The following is a 20,859-nucleotide window of genomic DNA, read 5'->3' as shown; positions in this document are numbered from 1 at the left end:
GGGTTAATTTTTAATGCGAAATTGTTCGTTTGTTACCAGGGGTCTTAGAGTTGCCGCTGGGAAGGGCAGCCGACGGAGAGCCTGCGTGGGGTAACTGGATGGGACCCTAGAACGCCAGCCTGTGTCCCGTCCGCTCCCGTCTTTGTTTTCCCACCCAGAAGCTCCCGTTATGCCAACCTCCTCAGCTGTTTGCTTCTCCGTGAAAGCCTCAAAAAATTTTTTTTTTTTTTTTTTGTAATAAGGACTCAAAATCAACAGGCAATAAAGTAGATGGCTTTGGTGCTGAGCTTGGTGCTGGGGACTGAATGATGGAAATGTGGTCTTGCCTCGAAGAGTGGACAGCCCCAGGAGGAGAAGCACACGAGCAAGTGACAGGGCTGCATGTTACACAGAAGCACAAAGGCATGGAAAAGGGATCGACGTCCCTGATGGGGGAAGGAGGGCGGGCAGGCATTGAGGAAGAGTGATCCAGAAAACTGGATTAAAAGAGCAGTTTGAAGGCCCACAAGGTGGGCCGCAGAGTTTCTAAAGCAGCACAGACGGATGATGAACGGGTGTCAGCCATTAGGGAAGTTGGGGAGAAATGGCAAAGAAAAGGCACAGCCCTTTGAAGAGATAAAGCAACAAAGTGATCTTGCTAGACTGGGAAGCGTGCAGGTGTGTTTATCGAGCGCCTGCTGTATGACCGATGCTGGAGAGCCCACCGCGAGCAGAACGAGCAGAACGCGGGCCCTGCCCTCGGGGCGCTTATGTTCTGGGGAAGGAGGCAGAAAGTTAGCAAGTACGTGAGCAAATGTACACTTTGTCAGAGGGCGTCAGGTGGGAGTGAGTGCTCTGGAGAGAGATCAAGCAAAGAGGCGAGGAGTGCCTGGGGTCGGGCAGGCGTCACCATGTGTGAGCGGGTGGCCAGGGCAGAGACCTACAGGCAGTGCAGAAGCGAGCAGTGTGGCTGAGCAGAGACAGCCGGTGCAAAGGCCCTGCGGCAGGAGCAGGCTCGGCACAGCGGAGGAGCAGCAGGAGGCCTGTGTGGTTGGAGTGGAGGGTCAGGGTGAGAATTGTAAGGAGGGGAGATGAGAGCCTTGGGGAGCCGTCGGCAGTCTTGTGGACCATTGGACAGATGGCAGCTTCCACTTTGAAGGAGATGGGACCTACCGGGGAGTTTTGAGCAAGGGGTGGGGGGGGTGCCCAGTCTGGCTAACGGCTGAGAAGCCTCATGTGGCCGCCGTGTGTGGGGACTGGACAGTAGGGGCAAAGGCAGAAGCAGAGAGACGGCTCAGGAGTCTGTTTCATGAATCCAGGGGAGACACGGTAGGGGCTGGGACCATCGTAGTGGCCGGGTCAGGGAGACACGTGGTCAGAGTCCAGTTACATTTTGAAGGTGGACAGAAGAGACCCGGGAGATTGTTTGCAGTGCTGCCACTCACCCGGGAAGGAGGCTAACAGTGCGATTTCCTCTCTTTAGGCCAGCTCCTCGCTTCCTGCAAGAGTTTCTCTCAGGGACCCCCTGCTGCCAGGCACCATGACGGTGAGGGGGGCCGCACTGGCCCCGGATCCAGTGTCGCCCACGACCGTGGCAGCCTCGCCCAGTGTCTCTGTGACCCCTGAGGGCAGCCCCACGGCCATGGAGCAGCCTGTGTTCCTGATGACAACTGCCGCGCAGGCCATCTCTGGCTTCTTCGTCTGGACGGCCCTGCTCATCACCTGCCACCAGGTACCCAGGCCGGTCAGGAGCCTTTGAGCTGGAGAGCCTCTGAAGGCCCTCTGGAAGGATCCTAAGAGGTTTTCTAGCCCAACAGAGTATGAGGCCGAGCTCTGCTGCAGTAATAAATAAGCTGAATCTGGGGGTTCCACCAGGTAGAAGTTGATTCTCGTTCATGTCCCGATCGGTGCGGCTCAGGCCCCACTGTATGGCTCCCACGTCCTGCAGCTTCACGGTGTCATCCGTCTGACAACTGGTTGTGGCTCTTCAGCCGTCTCCGTCCAGAAAGGACACGCGTCACTTCTGTTCACCTTGCGTGGGGCAGAACGTGTGCGGGTTACATGTGCAGCCTGAGCTGTGGGGGGCCCTGCGTGGACACATGGACGTCAGCGGCCCCTTTGCAGATGAAAAACTTGAGACCTCGAGATGGGAGGGGGTGCTGGCCTACTCCCGCACAAGTTGGTGGCAGCACCGGGAGAGAAGCCAGGTCTCCTGTCCCCCCATACGCGCAATCCCCACAGGAGGCTGGTGTGGGCCGAGACCTGGCTTGGCCATCCGAGGAAGGAGAAGGTTTGAAGAGGGGAGGCTGAGCCCATTCGGGTCCCCGTCCGCTCCTTCACCTACTGTCCTGGGTCCCTGTCCCTCCTCGAATGCGATGGCTTCCAAGGCAGTTGGCTCGTAGCAGATGGGGAATGTTTTGTTCTCTTCCTCCCGAGCCCAGGACTCGGCGGGGCCAAGTGTGAAGTCACGAGAGTTGGGACGGGACTCTGGCTGCTGGGACTGAGGAGGGTGGCCAGAGCAGTTGTTGGCATTTGTGTGTGGCTTCTATTTTCCCCCGCTTTCTAAAAACTGCGCTTCCTTCTCCCAGCTTCCCAGCGAGGCAGGCAGCGCTGCCTCTGTGTAACAGATGGGAAAGTGAGACGCAGGATGACGTCACTGCAGCCGCTCAGCCAGAGAGCGCTTCCACCTTCCATGGAAGCGAGGGTCCCGTCTGTCCCACACACGGGGTGGACGCTGCTGCCCTGAAACCCCTGGGACCAGGCGTCAGGGAGGCCGGGGTGGAGGCGAGGAGATGTAAATATCTCCTCTGTGCCACTCGCCTGAGGTTCCCAGCCCGGCTGTGCACACGGGTCCCCAGGGAGCTTATTATGACTCTAGACTCCCCGGCCATCCTTGACTCTGATCAGTGCAGCCTTGGGCATGCTCTCACGGTCCCCGTGTCTGTGAGTCTGGCCTGGGCACCGCTGAATGCGCCCCTGCAAGCTTTATGCGCCCTCTGGTTTGATGTTCAGAACAGCCCTATGGGGAGTTTCATCATCGAGGAGGGCGCTGAGGCTCGGGGTTCAGCAATGTTCACAGAGCTGGCGAGCGGCAGAGCCGGAGGGCAGAGAGGAGGAGGAGGGTGGCGGCGGTGCTGCCGTGACGGTCGGGGGGGGGGGGGGGGGGGGGGGCCTGACTGAGCCCGCCCCCTTCCGCCCCCAGATCTACATGCACCTGCGCTGCTACAGCTGCCCCAACGAGCAGCGCTACATCGTCCGCATCCTGTTCATCGTGCCCATCTACGCCTTCGACTCCTGGCTCAGCCTTCTCTTCTTCACCAACGACCAGTACTACGTGTACTTCGGCACCGTGCGGGACTGCTACGAGGGTGAGGAGGGCGTGCGGGGCGGGGCAGGGCGGGGCGGGCCGCACACCCCTCCCCCCGGGCTCCCGGAAGCCCCCCTCCCCGGGTTCCTCCGGGGCCTGCCCCTCGCTTCTCTACCCACTTCAGGGCTTCCAGCCAGGCCCCAGTTGACAGGGGACAGCACACGTCGTAGCACTCTGCCACGTGGCTCCCACAGCCCCTTTACAGGTTACCTGCACGCAGGGACCCCGCCCCTGGGTCTCCTTTCTCAGTCCGGCATCTCTGATAGGGGTGAGCGGTCAAGAAGTTGTCCGCTCGTTCGTAGATAGAAACCCCAGGTACGGATGGGTCAGGGGTTTAGCCAGGGGCCCATGGCAGGGCAGTGGCAGGGGCGAGCCTCCCTCCCCCACGGGTCTTAATTCTGAGGGCTTTGTCCCGGGAGCAGGCCCTGCTGTGCCACCCAAGAAGGCGACCCGCTGCCTTTCACAGGCCTCGGGTCTCGTGTGTGGTATGGAAGCTCTGGTGCTGAGCTCCAAGCACCGGCCAGGCCCCCCTGCTGGCTGCTAGGCCGAGAGGAGGAAAGCCGAGGAAAGCCGGCCCCTCGGTGCCTGCCTGACCGGCCACTGGACGGGGCAGCTCTCTGCGAAGGCCTGGCCACAGGCACAGGGAGCAGAGACTCAGAGCATCCTGGGCAGACAGGAGAGCTCATGCACAGGGCAAGGAGGGAATCCCTACTCTGCGGGCCGGGAGGTGCGGGGAGCCGGGCTGGGGGCTGGCCGCGGCCAGAAGAGATTAGATTAGATTAGATCAGATTCTCTTTTTTACTGTGGATGCACAAAACTATGATGCGACTGGAAATTGCAGGTTAGAAAATCTCTCTGTGGAGGATGGGTGAAGGAGGGAGAGGCCAGAGGCCCTGAGACAGGTCACAGGCCCATGATCCCTGGGTTGGCATAGGCCGGCAGGGGTGGTGGGAGGGGGTCCTTGAATTCAGGATCCCCCACTCTGATGCCCCCTGCCCCTCCTGTCAGGGTCGTGCATTTTTCTCTTTCCTCCCATATCTGCACTGTTGGTCTCAGGCAGAGTGACCAGAAGTCAGGGTTCCTCATGTTGAGGCGGGGCAACGCTGACCATGACCAGTTGTTCACGTCCCTGACTGCGCGAGGGCTTTGCCTCGGGCCCTGGGCTCCGTGGATATCAGAGTGCAGCGTGCTCACCCCCATGGAAGCGGAGTCTCCCTTCCTGTCCCACTTTGAACCTGTGTATCCCTGAGGTCTCGTGGGCCTCAGGAAATGCCTTTGGACTTGGCAAAGAAGTGCGGGCGCCTGACAGGAGCGCTCTGGGCCCCTCCTGCCCCTCCAGCCACAGACCTCGCCCTCACCTGCCCCTCCAGCCCCACCCTCGTGGCCTGACTGTGCATGCCTGCTTTGCCCTCTTCTCCCTGAGTAGACTCAGCTCCTGCGAGAGCAGGAACGGGCAGAGAGCCCAGGTGGTAGGGCCAGGCCAGGTGCTCACTCAGTCTGTATGTTTTGAGTGAATAAGGGACTTTATCAAACACCTGCTGTGTGCCTTGCATTCGCGTGGGGTCTCACCGAATTCCCGGGCTGGGATCCCTGCCTGGCTCTTGCAGCTGAGAATACTGAGGCCGGGTGGGGACCCGCTCCGGGCATAACTGGGGCTCTAATGTCTGATGTCCCTGGAAGCAGCAGAGTCCAGGGAATCCTCTGGGTCCCTGGGGAGCTGCCAAGGCTGGTGTTGAGAATCCTTTTCTGATCACAGATGTGTGCCCGGGGGCAGCCTCTGCCTGCTGGTTCCCTGCCGCGGGGTCCTCCCCTGTGTGGTCAGGGGGCCGTGTAGTCTCCCTCCTCTATGGGGCCCAGAAGACTAGGCTCCTGGCAGAAGAGGAGCCTCAGTACCGTCCTCAGAGACGACGGCAGATGGTTGGCTGGGTCCCCCCACTCCAGAAGCCTCTTTGTTCAGGCCCCTCCTGTCCCAGCCTTCCTCCTGGTCCACTTAAAGGTCCTGGTAAGAAGTCTGCCTCCCTGCTAAGCATGTCTCCTAGCAACGCTATTATCCCCTTGCCTCTCCGCCTCTCCTCTCCCAGGGAGTTTACAAACAGTGAGGCAGCTGCGGGGAAGTCCAGGCCGCCCCAGGGTTCACCAGCTTTAGTGTCTGAGTTGGTGGGCTTGGCCTTTTCTGCACCTCTGCTCAGCGTCTGGGACCCCCTCCCCTTGTCCTTTCATCTGCAAGATCCCCTGCAGAGTTGGCCATAAGAGTAGGTCCCTTAAAATTCAAAAAGAGGCCCCCCCATTCATTCCCCTCGCACCCTTCCTTCTCAGTAGCCCCCCCCCACCGAACCCGGGAAGGGACAGAGGGGAACAGGAATAGGGCTCTGCCGGGCGACCCCTATTTCGGAGCCAGGCAGCCCGCACCTCACTGGGCACTGCACAGATATTGGCTTGTCTTTTCTTTTTACTTTTTTTCTTAAGTTTTTTTTATGTTTATTTATTTTTGAGAGTGAGAGAGACAGAGTGCATGCAGGGGAGGGGCAGAGAGAGAGAGAGAGAAAGAGGGAGGGAGACACAGAATCCGAAGCAGGCTCCAGGCTCCGAGCTGTCAGCACAGAGCCCGATGTGGGGCTCAAACCCACAAACCGTGAGATCATGGCCTGAGCCGAAGTTGGATGCTTAACCAACTGAGCCACCCAGAAACCCCGATTGTCTTTTTAACAAAATTAAAACAACTAAAATGTTAACTCTCATAGTGCACACAGTTGAAAGATAAAATCACCCTGACTCCTCCTCACTCCCAAGTTCACTGCATCTTCAACTCTGTAGACTGGTTTTTTTTTTTTTCCTAGAATAACCTAAAAATATGCTTATACTATTGTTTCTTGATCTTTCGGTTTTAGATAGTGCTACATAGTGACCTCCTATTGTACAAGGCTTTGATTTAGGCACCTTATCCCCCGCCCCATCCACATGCACACACACACAGTGCTCTTTTCTTCATTGTGACTAGATCACCGTTTTTTTCTAAGTCTGCATTCAGCATTTGCTTTATTACCTGTCTGTAAATATTGATCACAGCTGAGCCTGAGTTCTGAGACTACATATCCCTGTATAACTTTTTATTTTCCTCTGGTTACTGCTTGTCTTGCTTTTTGGTTTGCTCTGCTGTGTATCTATCGTTAATCTGTTCCCAAATGCTTCAGCTGAGTAACAGAGAGAAACCTCTCCTCCGTGCAGACACAGCAGTGAATCTGTTAGCTCTGGGTTTCCCTTGCTGGCACTCCCCCGGGCCTTGCTTTTCTTGCTCTGGTCTGGACTGGCTCCTGTCTGGCCTCTTACCACTCAGCTTCTGTCCTGGGTCTCTCCATCACCATCATTCTGGGATCCTGCTTGTCTCCTCTGCTGAATCGCCTGTTCCCTGGATGCCATTTTTTCCCTTATTTGTGGTCTACTCCCCGTTTTTTGGTCAGTACCTACCTTCCCAGAGCTTCCTGGCAAAAAAAAAAAAAAGTGCCTGAAAAACCTAAAATCTGAAAATTATCTGTAACTATTTTTACTGTATTGTCCTATTTGGAGTTTGACGGGAATCCAGTTCTAAGTTGGAAATCATCCTCCCTCTGAATTTTGAAGACGTGTTTCCCCCTGTATTTTAGCTTTCAGTGTTGTCTGGGAAAGTCTGCTGGATTCTGATCCTTAATGCCTGTATGTGACCTACTTTTTTAAGGCTGGCTTTTGGGACCGTGCCTTTATCCCCCGTGTTTGAGAATCTCCCAGGTAATGGGACGTTCCTCGTGCGGGGCATCTCGTGGGCCCTCTCCGTGTGGAAACCCCTGTCCTGAGGTTCTGGGCAATTTTCTTGTATGTTTCTTGGTAACTTTCCCCCACCACTTAATCCTCCCTTTCTGGAATTCCTGTTTGTAGGATGTTGTGCTTCTGGATTGAAGCTCAGAATTTCTTTATAATTTTCGAGCTTTTTTTTTTGTTCTGTTTTCAAGGAGCTGTTGTTTTGTTTTGTTTTGTTTTGTCTTAATCTTTACCCTTGAGTTTTTCTATCAGAGGCTTTATTTATTTATTTATTATTTTCTTTAACGTTTATTCATTTTTGAGAGAGAGAGAGAGAGAGAGAGAGAGTGAGTGCTGAGTGTGGAACCTGCTTGAGATTCTCTCCCTCTCTCTCCTTCTCTCCCCCTCCCTCTGCCCCTCTTCCCTGCTTATGCGCACTATCTCTCTTTCTCTCTGTCTTTAAAAAAAAAGAAAATGGGGCTTAAAACTGCTGGGCCTCCCAGTTGGGTAACGTGATGTGCCCTCTGCCATTTTTATGCAGGGGAGCAGCGCAGGGGGCAGGCACCAAATGAAGACTTTTTGATTCTGGGCCTGTTTCCCCAGAGAACAGTGTTCTCGCTTCCAGCCTGGGAGGCCAAAGCTGGGCAGGCTGAGTTGAGGGCTCAGATGGGGCAAGGGACCTGGCATCTCGCCCGCCGCATTCAGGCGTTGCCCACTTTCTGGCCATCTCGTTGCCCTCCGCTGAGCCTTGCTCTCCGAGGACAGAACCGCCTCCACCTGCCCTGAAAGTACAAACCCAGTAGCTCCGTGTGGAGACTTGTAGCTGAGTTTCCCGTTTGCACCCTCACCCACAGCCGTCAGAACTGCCCAGCGTGTCCAGTTTTAGGGCTTCTCATTGGCCTCCCCCATCTCCGGGTCGGTGACCACACTGTATCTTCCAGAGCTGTGGGCAGCATCTCTGGTCGGCTGTCTCCTTGTGCGTGAAGGTTTGTACTCTCCCCTCCCCCGCCCCCCGACCGGTTCTCACTTCAGTGGCGTTTCACTGAGGAGGGGGGGGGGGACAGGAAGTAGAACTGAACCCCGCAACTTGGTGGCAGAGTTGCTGTCTTCCAAGGTGGGGGTTGCATCTCAAAGAAGTAAATGGCTCACCCAGGGTCACATTTCTCCCATCTGGCAAGGGCTGCGATTCACGTGGCCCCAGGTTGTGCCATCGGGGCAGGGAGACAGAGGAGGGCAGAACGAGCCCCCTGCGTGTATGTAGTGCTCGTGCTCAGGGCGAGGGTAGCCCTTAATGATGACTCTGAGACCGCCCTGGGGAGCTCTGTGATCAGGGGTGCAGAGGGGCCAGAGCTCAGAGGAGGGAGACCTGACTTCTCCCATCGCTTTATGCAAGCACTATTTTCTTTTTCTTTTTTTTCCTTTAAATTTTTTTTACGTTTCTTTATTTTTGAGAGACAGAGAGATACAGCACAAGCAGGGGAGGAGCAGAGAGAAGGGGGACACAAAATCTGAAGCAGGCTCCAGGCTGTCTGCACAGAGTCCGACGCGGGGCTCGAACTCGTGAACCATGAGTTTGTGACCTGAGCCGAAGTCGGCTGCTCAACCTAAGGAGTCACCCAGGCGCCCCAAGCACTGTTTTCTTCATACTGTTTGTGTAGCATTTCAGTTTTACCACCTGTTTTTCGTTACTGTTAGCTCATTCTCCCCTCCCAGTTACCTGGTGGATATACGATCATCCCCATTTTACACGTGCGGAGAAAAGAATTTGAGTCAGTGAAGAAACTTACGATTACCCTTAGAATAATTGCCAGAGGCCAGACTCACCCCAGGGTCTGTGGTCCCCAGAATTGCCCTGCATGTCAGCCTGGGTGGAGGAGTGCAAGATGGGTTTCTCTGGTGGAAAATCATGAGCTCTGGGTAGGAGAGGAGAGTTTACGTGCCTGGAAAGAAACAGTTCAAGAATGATGCTTCATCCACCCTGTTTCAGACAGGTTTGTTTCGGACAAACGTTGCTTCCTGGAATCCGGCCCAAAGTGAAATGTCTTCCTAGGCAGAGAGAGTACAGCAGGGTCACCTGAACCCAGCCGAGGGCCGCACACGCAGGTGTCACAAGAGACTCACCGGCCAGGGTGCTGCCAGCACTCGCTGGCTGTGGTGGACCAGGGGTGGCTGTCCAGGGTGCTGCCAGAGCCAGCAATTGCAGGAGCTGTCGATCAGAATGAAGAAAGGTATTGAGAGGAAACCAGTCAGAAGAGGCGTCAGAAACGGTGATGTGGATGGCAGGACGCAGCCGTAAGCAGAATTGAAAGGACAGAAAAGCCACAAGGGAGTTGGAGAGAGCTGCTGTTGGAGTAGCTCGGGGCAAACCCCTGACCCACCATGGCTGCAGCGAGTGGCATCCGTTCCTGTCCATGGTGATCATTGAAAAAGAGGGGGAAGCATGTTCTGAAGCTCCTGTTTCCTGAGCACAGAAGATTCTGTCCAAAGTGGTCAGAATTAAGTTTTCCAGGGGTGCCTGGGTGGCTCAGTCGGTTGAGCATCCGACTCTTGATTTTGACTCAGGTCATGATCCCAGGGTCTTGGGATCAAGCCCCGCATCAGGCTCCATGCTGAGCGTGGAACCTGCTTAAGATTCTCTCTTTCTCCCTCTACCCCTGTGTCCCACTTGCATTCTCTCTAATTGAAAACACATACACATACATTTTTTTTTCAGTTTTTTTATTTATTTGAGAGCGAGAGAGCGAGAGCTTGTGAGCAAGTGGGGAAGAGGCAGAGAGAATCCCAGGCAGGTTCCGTACTGTCGGCGCAGAGCCCAACGTGGGGCGGCGAAGAAGGCTGGGCCACAGGGCCAGCTGTAGGTGCTGCAGGTGCATGGAGGCGGCGAGTTTGGGACAGCAGTAGGTTGCCCCCAGGGTCACCGAGGTTCCGCACACGGAGCGTGGCACATCGGAGGTGTCTAGTGAGTGGTTACTGAACGCACAGACAGATGTGCCCGTTTTGACCTGTAGCGGGGAGCTTGTGAGGACCCCTGTCCAGGCAGCTGTGGGTTAGAGAAGCCTCCAGTGAGGAAAGAAGGCCTCGAGTCTCAGGGACAGAAGGGACCTGTAAAGACTAGGTCTCTTAGGAGTCCTTTATGATGACTGCTAAGAGACTCCCCAGCCTCTGATTGCTAGCTTCCACTGGCACAGAGCTCACGACCTTTCATCTCTGAAGACGGCCTGTTGGCAGTTGTTTCTTACATGAGGCCGAAAGCCTAGGATCTGCCCCCTGTCAGACAGGTGGGTCCTGTCTGACTCTCTGGACCACGTCATGTCCTTTATATGAAGAGAGTGACCGTACTGTCTTTTCTCCGGGCCTCAAGGCTCTAGTGTGATCTTGATTTCATCTCCATCTCCTTTGCTCCTGCCTGTGTACCTTTGCTCCAGTCCATTTAAGATTTCGTATCTAGAATGGAGCAGAAAGTTCCAGGTGCCTGATGGTCCAGGGCAGGACAGAGAGAAGGACCATCCCTTCCCTCATGCCGGGTGCTCCCCCTCTAGACTGGAGGGCCTGGTTTGTGGGTCCCTTGGTCGCTTATGTGTCCGCGGGGCCGAGCACAGAGCCTGGCACCAAGCTGTCGTTAGTATTTAGGGGAGGCGTAGAGTCACTTTGTGTCTCTGGGGCAGAACCGGAGCTGTGGTCAGAAGGGCAGGCGGGCAACAGCCTGTTGCCTAAGAACTGCCCTGCTGACCCCCGACGCAGCAGTTTTGCTCTTCTCAGGCCCGGGGCCGGCATGTTTTCATGTTTGTTCGGTTGGGGGGGGGGGGGGGCGGTGGTAAAGTTGTCCACTGCAAACACCCTTGCTGGGGTGGGGGTAGTGTTTTGCCTAGCTCTGTAATTTCCTAGGAGGGGATTGATTTGTGCAGATGGTCAATGGGTGCTGATGTGGGCTGTTTGAGTCATCTCGAGGAGATTCTATCTCGTCTCCCTTCTCTAAGAGTGCATTATTGACTCACTAATGATTCTTGAAAGGAAACCGTCAGCGAATTGGTATTTTACAGACCAGCTGGCCCTAGAGCACTGGTAAAAGGTCAAGAACCTTGAACTGAGAGAGAGAGATGGATGAAATTTGATGATTCCAGCCAGTCGAACACAGGGCTGGCTGTGGATAGACGGCTCAGCCCCGTAACTCAGGAGGGTGCCAACGCGTGTTGTGACACAGGAAAGGATGTGAGCTCAGACACCAAGTTCCTCTCAGGAGTGGGTTACAAGACGGCCTGGCTTTGGAGGGTGGTTCCGGGCAAGGGGGCTGATGAGCCTCTGCCCCTGTGGCTTCTCTCGAGGGTTTTTGTCCTTGGGAACCAGAGTCTGATTGCCTGGCGCGGGCGCAGCTGCGCAGCCCAGGAAGGGTGAGCTCCGTGGGTGCAGAACGGGGTGCAGGCATGTGCCAGCCCCGCCTGCCCGCCTCTCCGAGCTTCACCCCAAGTTAAGGCCCACGTCCGTCTGTTTCTTCTTTCTGTGCTGATTGAGTGTGAGTGCCAGGCCCTCTGGTAGTCAGGGGTAGGCCTCAGTTCCTGCCTGCAAGGACTTTACAGTCTCGAAAGAGCAGTAGGTAACACACTGTGGATTGCTCAGTGTGAGCTCAGCCTTACCAGAGGGGTCACACTCGGCCCTTTCCTCACAGCAGCCCCACAAGGAGGGAGCTGCTGTTTTCCATGGCTTACAGATGACGAAAGCAAGGCACAGAGCACTTAAGAAACCTGCCTGAGGTCACACAGCACATAGGTGGTGGACCCGCCATCTGTACCCTGGTAGCCCGGCCCCAGGGTCCACGGCTGTCCTGCTTCATTATGCTGCCCCTGAACCGGAAGGATCGGACGGATCAATAGGGAGACTGTGGTGTGCGGAGCGAGCCGGGCAATGGACAGAGGGCTGCCAAGGGAGAGGTGGCACCTCAGGGCCTGCCCCTGGGAGTTAGCAGAGGCATCAGAACAGGCTGCCACAGAGGTGTGAGAGCCCATTGCACATCCTGGCAATTCCAGGAGTGGTTTTATATCACACACACACGTATGCATGCACACACACACATATATAACTATATGCACACTTACACGTGCATGTGCATGCATATACACATGCATGTACACACCCACATACATATATGCACACACATATAATACACATATGCACACACGCACATATTGTGTGCACATATATGCACATATGTACACATCCACAAACGTGCACACACACACACATGTATACGCATATGTGCCCACATTATACACACGTACGCATATACATATATGCACACACATATACATACATGCATATACACAAATATACACACATTTATGTGCATATACACAAAAGCACATGTATACACACATACATACATGTAAATACACATACACACGCATATATACACGTACACATGTGTATTATATACCCCCATATACAAATATGTATACACATATATGCACACGCATTATATGCATGTATGCATATTTATACGACATGCACGTATATACATATATATACACACATACATATATACACACATATGTATATGTATACATTTACTATGGCTGCATAAATAATCACCCCAGACAGACTAGTGTAAAACAACCATTTCTTTTGTTCATGGACAGTGCAGTTCAGTAATTTGAAAAGGGCACAGTGGGGATGGTCTGTCCCTGTGCCTTGCTATCTGGGCTTCCACTGGGGGACCTTCAGCTGGGGTGGGATCTGAAGCCTGGTTCACTCATGTGTCTGGCAGTTGATGCTGGCATCGGCTGGTCCCCAGTTCTTCCTGCGTGAGCCACTCTGGGTAGTCTCACCACGTGGGCTGGCTTGGCCTTCCTTGAAACATGGTGGCTGTGTCCAAGGGCAGGCATCTCCAGAGAAAGAACCAGAGGACAGAGGCCTCCTCTAACCCCAGCGTCAGACGTCTTGGAGTATTGCCTCTGCTGTAGTCACCGCAGTCCCCCCAGATGCAGAGAGAGGGAGGAAGACCCTGTCTCCCCACAGAGGGGTGTCAGTGTCCCAGGGTGTGGCCATCTTTGGGAAGTACCATTGGCCACAATGCAGCTGGACCCAGCTTGGAATGGACACATCCAGTCTACTTGGCCTTGTGTGGTTTTGGACATTAGCAGACTGCTGTCAGATTTGGCTTGACGCCCACCCTCTTTTAGCCCCAAAGTTCTTGTCACTGAAGAGTGCTTTGGGGCTCGGTGGAGACTTCTGCAGTCCCCACATGTCCGGAGCTGCTCCCATGCCAGGCAGGCAGCTTACAGCGTCCTCCGCCCCATCCAGGGATGCTGGCCGTCACGGAAGACAAGCAGATAAACCGTGCTGGCCACCTAGTGAGCACTGCTGAGTGCCAACCCCTCTTCTGAGTACTTGGCATACTCAGACCACCTGGCAAGGCAGGTACCTTTACTGTCCCCATTTAACAGATGAGGAGACAGAGGCACACAGCGGCCCACAGCTAACCGGTGGCAAACCCGTGTTGCAAACCCTCTGCTGTGTGTCCATAGAGGGACGGTCACAGCACAGTGTGGTGGGTGCTGTGGGTCGTGTATATTGGGTGCTACCCATCCCAGCTGTGAGCCCTTAGTAGGTTAGAGCAACTGAGTGGTAGGAAGCACCCCAAAAATACTCCTTTTCCCAATTGCTGGAGGCCACTGTTTGCCTATAGCTCTGTCACCAGGCTTGGATGTGCTCCAGTTCAAGGTAGTCCCACATTAGTGCCGAGCGCGGTGTCCTGCTCTGGGGAAGAAGTGGGCCCCTTCCAGGGGCAGCAGTCCAGTGACAGCAGTCAGGGATCACGCTCAGCCACACTGCGGGGCGGGAAGTACCGCACAGCGTCTGCGGATCAGCAGTTCCGTGGGTGAGAACGCACCAGCCTCCGTGGCGAGGGGCCAGAGACTTCTCAGGGGGTCTGATAGGTTTCACGGGGACCAGGAGCACGGAGAGAAGGGCGCCCCAGGTAGGGGGATCGGCAAGGGCAAAAGCATGGGGAACATCATAGCCTGCCGGGAAAGAGGGGTATCTAGTTGCTGGGAAGGGTGGGCAGGGGCCAGGTCGCTGTGGAAAAACCTTGAACGCCAAGCCCAGGGCTGCACCACGAGCCTCAAAGCCTCTGTACTACAGGGGGACAGCAAGGAGCAGATGAGAAGGAACCCTCTGGAGGCAGGGCCACTGGTACCCACCCTGCCCTTCCTGTCCCCTCATCCCATTTGGACCCTCAGTCCATCCTTTGCTGGATGTTGTGGAATTTCCCCTGCTCTGCTCAGTCTTCCTCCTGTGCCTTTTCCCTCCGGCGGCCTCTGCTGCGTTCCTCCTGCTCCTCTCCGCTCTCCCCGTCCTTGCCCCTGGTGCGTCCCCGGGCTCCTAGCACCTGGCAGGCTGCAGCCTTCATCTTGCTGGCCCCGCAGAAATCCTCTGACCAGGAGACCCGCTCACAGCGTTTTGCTAGAATTGTAGCGTGGACGACATACTTCTGTGCCGTCGGTCACTGTTGCTGAGTTGTGTCTTTGCGGTGACATCGAGCCGCATCCAGAATGAGCCGGCCCAGCTTCCCACGACGTTCGTGCACCCGCAGAGTTGATGGTGACGTGGGCACACTATCACATCACTGCAGGTTGCTGAACGGACAAAGGTGCTCCTGTCTCAATCTTGTAAAAATTTCTCCTGAGATCCCTCTAGAGAATGTTTTGTGCCTCTTGTGTTGTAAAACTGTGATCCGGCACCACACAAACGGCAAAGTGTCTGAAACTAACAAGCAGTCCTGAAGCCAGTACCTGTTGAACCCCAGAATGTGCCCGTGGCTGGCTCCCACCAGCCCTGTGAGCCCGTCCTGGTCTCCCGCTCCTGCGGCATCCCCACACAATCCGGAACTTTGTGCCGATTGCCTCCCTGTGTTTCCGGTACGATCAGCAGCGTCATGTGCGCGGCCCGAAACAACATGACTTAGCGTTGCCTGATCTCGGTCACAAATGGAATCCCTGTGTGGGTCCTCACGTCCCTGCGGCCTTGCTGCCCCTGACTGGGGCGCTTTCGTCTCCGCGGCCGTTTAGAATTCCACTATCTGTTTACCCATCCTGTTGATTTGAGTGGTTTTCTCTGGACGCTTTTCACAGCCTTGGTCATCTATAATTTCCTGAGCCTGTGCTATGAGTACCTCGGGGGAGAAAGTTCCATCATGTCAGAGATCAGAGGGAAGCCCATCGAGTGAGTATGAAGTCTCCCTGGAGCCCCCCACAGCACCCCGTTTCCTGGGCCTGTCCTGGCGTCAGCTGGACGCACGGACCACCTCTGCCCTCGACCTGGCTTTGAGGCGCCCCGCCACACTTCCTGAGCCACACTGTTCACTGGGACTCGGGGGAGGAGGGCCTCTCTCTCTCTCTCTTCCCGTCCCTTCCCGTCTGCCTGTTTTTCCCTCTGGCGGTTTTTCCCTTCACTGCTTTTTACCTTGGTTTGTTGCCGCCCCGGCTCCCTCGAGCCCTCCCGCAGGCGCACACACCTCCCTTTGTCTCTCCGTGTGCTCGGCCTGGGCTCTGTGCCCTGTGCCCCGTTCCCAGCCCAGTGCCCTCCACCCGGACTCGTGTGTATGTGAGGGAGGGCGGCCTTCCCCAGCCCCACGATTCCTGAATCCTGGCTCTCTGCCCGCCAACCCCCTTCTCCGCTTGTCTCTTCCAGGTCCAGCTGTGTGTATGGCACATGCTGCCTCTGGCGAAAGACTTACTCCATCGGATTCCTGCGGTTCTGCAAGCAGGTGTGTGCCCCCGCGGCCGCCCCGGGCAAGGGTTACCGGCCAGGGACCGGGAGCCCCTGGTTGTCAAGTGGCAGAGGCGGACGTAGGGCCCTGGGGACCCACTTGTGGGGCCGCCACCTCCCAGCCCCGGCACCCACTCCCCACGCTGGCAGGAGTGCACGCGCGTTCGCAGGTGTGCTCCAGGGGGCAGCGGCGGGTGTCCTGAAGATGTCTGGACCTGCCCTGGGGAGCGAAGTTGTCCCATACTTTTGCTCACTTTGACCAAGTCTCGGTGGCTGGGGGGGGGAGTCGGAAAGCGCGTGGGGATTCTAGAATCTCAGTTTGAAACGTCTCCTCAGCTGCGGCTGGAGGCCAGGAGGGCTTCTGCGTGAAAGATACATGCCAAGACGGGCCTGTGCAGTCTCTGGTCTGTTCCCCATGTCTCAGTTGGCAGACCACCAGCTTCCGGTTTCCTCGGCTGCCTTCCCTGTGGTCTCGAGTAGCCTGGGCGGAGGCAGTGTGGTGTTGTGGTTAAGTGCATGGGCCTGGGTGTCTGCCCATCTGAGTTTGATTTTCAGCTTTTCCTCTTGACTGTGTGACCTTGGCTAAGTTATGTAACCTCTCTGAGCCTTACTTAGCTAGCTTCTCCTTCTGTAAAATAGGGATAATGATACTTCTTGAGGGATGGTTGAAGGAACAGGTGCGGCGGTGGGTACACAGCAGGCGACACAGACTGGCACGGAGCCCGCTGTCTCTTGTTCGGGGAGGTGCCGCACCTCGCTAGTATGACCTCAATTTAGTCTCCCCTTTGGTGCCAAGACCTCTGCCAGCCCCTCCAGCGTCGCCTAGAGAGTAGTCACAAGGGGAGATGAAAACCACAGCTGATCGCTGTGGCCACCAGAGGGCTGGCCTTTCCGCTCCCCTCTGTGCAGGGCGGGTGGGGGTGGGGGCTGCCTGCAGTGTGGACATACCCGCAAAAGCACCTACCTGGACGTACCAGGTCTACACTGCTGCTTCCAGCTCTGCCTTCCCTTGGGTGTTCTAGATCCCCAGGCTCCCTCCTGGGCCTGGAGGGCAAGAGTTAAAACTGTCCTGGGGTCACGGTGGGTGGGGCCTTTCAGAGCCATTGTTTACCAGCCTTCCAGCCGCCCAGGGCGCAGCTGTGACTCACTGCCTTCTTTGATGAGTATATTGTGTACAAAGTTTTGATCCCATGATCGCTAGCTTGCGTAGCCTTGTTATAAATGATTCCCCAGCCCTGTGGGTTCCGACGTCCTGCTGACTTTCCTGGAGGTGGCAGGGAGAGGTCGTAAGAGGAAAGAGGATAAAAACAGCACCCCTTTCGCTTGGGAGAAAGTTTCCTCCCGAGAAACGCAGGGCCAGCGCCCAGTATCTGAATCTCCTGGAGAGCCGGTTCAGGGTAGAGACTCTCTGGCCAGCCACCCCCACCCCAGCCTGACGGAGAAGGTCTGTTAGGGAGCTCCGGGCCCGGAATGTGTTTATAGCTCCGCGGGTGGTTCTGATGTCCAGCCTGGCTGGGAACCACTGACTGATTTCGGACCCGATCCAGGGGTGTGGTTGAGTGAAGGCTCTGCGGCCTCTTCTGCCCCTTCAGCTTCTCCGTGCCTTGGTTTCCCCAGCTGACCAGGACGGCACCGGCCTGTTGGCGGGCTCTTAATTCTCCCTGGGCACAGACTGCTGCTCTTTCCTCTTCCCCGAACTTGCTGGTCCTGCTCCCTCAAGGTGTGAGGCTTGGCTGGTGGCAGCATCGCACCTCTGTCCCCGTCACATGTGCTTCCCCACAGCTCAACCCTCCCCCCTCCCCTGGGACTCCCCACAAACTGCACTCAGGTCCCCGACGGGGCAGAAACTTTGGGTTCAACAAGTTACTGTCCCTGCCCCAGGGTCCTTGCCTGGCTTCGAGCCACACTGGCTTCTCCTTTTTTTTTTTTTTTTTTATTTTTTTTTTTGGGGGGGGGGGGGGCGGGGGGGGGGGGGGGGCGGAGCAGAGAGAGGGGGGCAGGGGGTCCGAAGCAGGCTCTGCACTGACAGCAGCGAGCCCAATGTGGGGCTCAGACTCACAAACGGTGAGATCGTGACCTGAGCCAAAGATGGACGCTTAACCAACTGAGCCACCCTGGGTGCCCCTGGCTTATCCTTTTAAAGCTGCTCCCACCTCTACCGAAGGGGCCTTGCGGTTTGGCCTTAGGTCTATTGATTTCAAAAGATCGGTGATTCTGGTGGTTTTATGGGCCCCCTGGGTTGTCCTGGAGTCTACTGGAACCTCTGTAGGGCCCTGGGGGGACCCGGTTTAGGAATTCTGCCAGTGGCCCAGCAGATCAGTGGAGGCCTTTATTGAACACAGAGAGCGGGGAGAGTTAGCAGAAGACGCTGATGTGTCCTTCAGCCCTGTGACGTGGCGCTGGTTACATCCGTTTACCAGTGAAGTGGCCGCTCAGAGGCTAAGTGACTGCTCACTTGAGCTTCCCCAGATGGTGGCGAGGCCAGGATTCAGACTCGGATTCGGGACTCCAGACCTTGGGCTTTGGGCTGCTCCCTTTGTTGTGCTCCTGGAGGTCCCCTCCAGCCCCAGGGAGACCCCCAGCTCGGCATAAACCAGCATGGGGCCAGGAACCAGACCCGGGGGTGGATGAGGAGGCCTCGAGCGGGACCCAGGCCCCCTTCCTGCCCGCTGTCCATCACCAGCATCTACCTGCTTGCCTGTCTGCTCTTAGCCTCTCCGTCTCTATAGGAGCTGCGTGCTCTGCTGTCCTCGTCTTTCTGGCACGTTCCTTCTGACCCCTTTTCTGAGGAGCCCTCTCTGATGGGCTCTTCTGTGCTTCTACGCCCCTCCAGTGGCTGTCCTCCCTTCCTCCCTTCCTTCCTTCCTTCCTTCCGCTCGCACAACTGCCTTGCTGACCCCCATAGAATCCGTCTCCTCTTCCAGAAGGCAGTCCCCTCGGGGCAGGACATGGGGCCCCCCCCACCCCGCCCCCCAGCATCCAGCACAGGCCCAGCTGGCCGGAGGAGTGCTTGTCACACAGTTCCTTCACTCATCCTCAACTCTTGGCCTTCTCCCCCAACAGGCCACCCTGCAGTTCTGCGTGGTGAAGCCACTCATGGCTGTCAGCACCGTGGTCCTCCAGGCCTTCGGCAAGTACCGGGATGGTGACTTTGAGTAAGCAGCGGGTCCCCCTGAGGGGCGTCGGGGGGAGGAGTGTGGGTGCAGGAGTGGGTGGGCCTGCCCAGAGGCTGATGCCCTGCCTTAGGGAAGGGAGTGGTTGTAGACTGGCTGCACGCCCATGACCTTCCTTAGAGGGGAGGCCAGTCACAGCGCGGCCCTCCTCACGCCTCCCTGCACCCCTGAGTTGCAAGGCCCAAGCCTGGCGATGACAGCCATCACGCCCGGCCCCGCCTGCAGCCCAGGAGCCAGCCCTCCGCACACATCCCCTTCACGGACGGCCTCCAGAGTGGTGCCCCAGGGGTGGGTCAAGAAGGGACAGCGACCACCCCAAGGCAGGGAGCAAGAAGGTCCGAGCCCTGAGAGGCCTGTCATGAGTCCCCGGGTAGAAGACTTCTCCCACGCGGATTTCATTCCGTTTTGCGGGTTAGTGACGGTGCCTGCGTACCCAGGCCCTGTGCTTGCGGGCACTTGGTGCAGACCCGCTGTACCCCGCGTGATGGCCCCACCGGGGCAGGTGAGCAGACTGAGGCTCAGAGGGGGACGTGACTTGGCTCAAGAGAAAAGAGCAAAGCCGAACTCCGTGTCACTCTGATGCCCGTTGCCCGACCGTCGGGATGAACCCCCGCCCCCAGCCCTGGTGCTGTTGGCTTCCGTGTTGGTGTCCCCACCAGGAGCCTGGGCACCAGAGCCGCAGACCTGCAGCCTGGACACACCTGTGAGCAAAGCAGAGGCGGCAGGGCCGGCTGCACCCCGGGTGCACACCCTTGCACGCCTCCCCTCCTCCGCCCCCTGATGTTTTGGTCGCTTTGAGCCCCTTCTCAGTGGCTCGTGGGGCACAGCTTGGGGGCCACTGCTGAGAGCCGTGGGGTTTGGCATACTGGAAGGGTAGAGGAGGGAGGGAGACCCCTGGTCCCTCAGAAAGCTCTGTCCAAACCAGAGAACACTCCGTGTTCCCCACAGTGTCACCAGCGGCTACCTCTACGTGACCATCATCTACAACATCTCCGTCAGCCTAGCTCTCTACGCCCTCTTCCTCTTCTACTTTGCCACCCGGGACCTGCTTAGCCCCTACAGCCCTGTCCTCAAGTTCTTCATGGTCAAGTCCGTCATCTTTCTCTCCTTCTGGCAAGGTGAGCCTCTTCCCAGCCCCTGTGAGGCCAGCCCATGCTGCCCTGTCCCCTAAGATATGTCCCCTCCTCCTGCTCTTTGTCCCAGTGCCCATGGGGCCTGTGCCGTCCCTGGATGATCCCAGCCTGGAGCCCAGAGGGTCTCTGTCCACTGGGCACCTCCTGGCCATGGGGGACCTTCGGTGGGGCCACTTCATGGATGGGGGATCCAGGGAACCCCATGTAACTGGTGACATCTCAGTGTTGGTGGCCAGCAAGTAGCCAATAGAGTGGGGTTTCCAGAGGCCTCAGCTTGGTGTTGGCATCCCTGACCCACGGGAGCAACTGTGGACCCCGGCTGTCATCCTTCCTGGCGGGAGTGACATTCGGGCAGTGCTCCAGGGAGGAAGGGGGGACCAGAAGAGGGGTCCAGTCTAGGGCCACATGCCCATGCTTCCCCTTCCAGGCATGCTCCTGGCCATCCTAGAGAAGTGTGGGGCCATCCCCAAGATCCACTCGGCCCGCGTGTCTGTGGGCGAGGGCACCGTGGCCGCCGGCTACCAGGATTTCATCATCTGTGTGGAGATGTTCTTTGCGGCTCTCGCCCTGCGGCACGCCTTCACCTACAAGGTCTATGCTGACAAGAGGCTGGATGCGCAAGGTATGAGCCAGGGTCCTGGAGATGACTCCCCAGCGGGAGAAGCCTTCCCCGGCC

At 56.9% G+C, this 20,859-nt stretch overlaps 1 protein-coding gene across 3 annotated transcripts in view; it reads left to right on the top strand.

Annotated features, from left to right (window-relative positions):
* Nucleotides 1-20,859, top strand: part of TMEM184B (transmembrane protein 184B) — a 49,079-nt gene that overhangs the window by 23,064 nt on the left and 5,156 nt on the right. For 2 of the 3 annotated variants that reach the window (XM_049626361.1, XM_049626363.1), the window contains exons 2-9: nucleotides 243-402; nucleotides 1,463-1,711; nucleotides 3,182-3,347; nucleotides 15,241-15,331; nucleotides 15,800-15,875; nucleotides 18,941-19,032; nucleotides 19,999-20,168; nucleotides 20,611-20,805. In XM_049626361.1, coding sequence (XP_049482318.1) covers nucleotides 382-402; nucleotides 1,463-1,711; nucleotides 3,182-3,347; nucleotides 15,241-15,331; nucleotides 15,800-15,875; nucleotides 18,941-19,032; nucleotides 19,999-20,168; nucleotides 20,611-20,805 — 1,060 coding nt within the window. In that variant the 5' untranslated portion in view covers nucleotides 243-381. The remainder of the gene's footprint in view (nucleotides 1-242; nucleotides 403-1,462; nucleotides 1,712-3,181; nucleotides 3,348-15,240; nucleotides 15,332-15,799; nucleotides 15,876-18,940; nucleotides 19,033-19,998; nucleotides 20,169-20,610; nucleotides 20,806-20,859) is intronic. The other variant, XM_049626362.1, reaches the window with a different exon arrangement.

This window comes from Panthera uncia, chromosome B4 (assembly GCF_023721935.1).
Source record: "Panthera uncia isolate 11264 chromosome B4, Puncia_PCG_1.0, whole genome shotgun sequence".
NCBI lineage: Eukaryota > Metazoa > Chordata > Mammalia > Carnivora > Felidae > Panthera > Panthera uncia.
The sequence above is the reverse complement of the archived record's forward strand: the minus strand, read 5'-3'. Positions and strand labels throughout refer to the sequence as shown.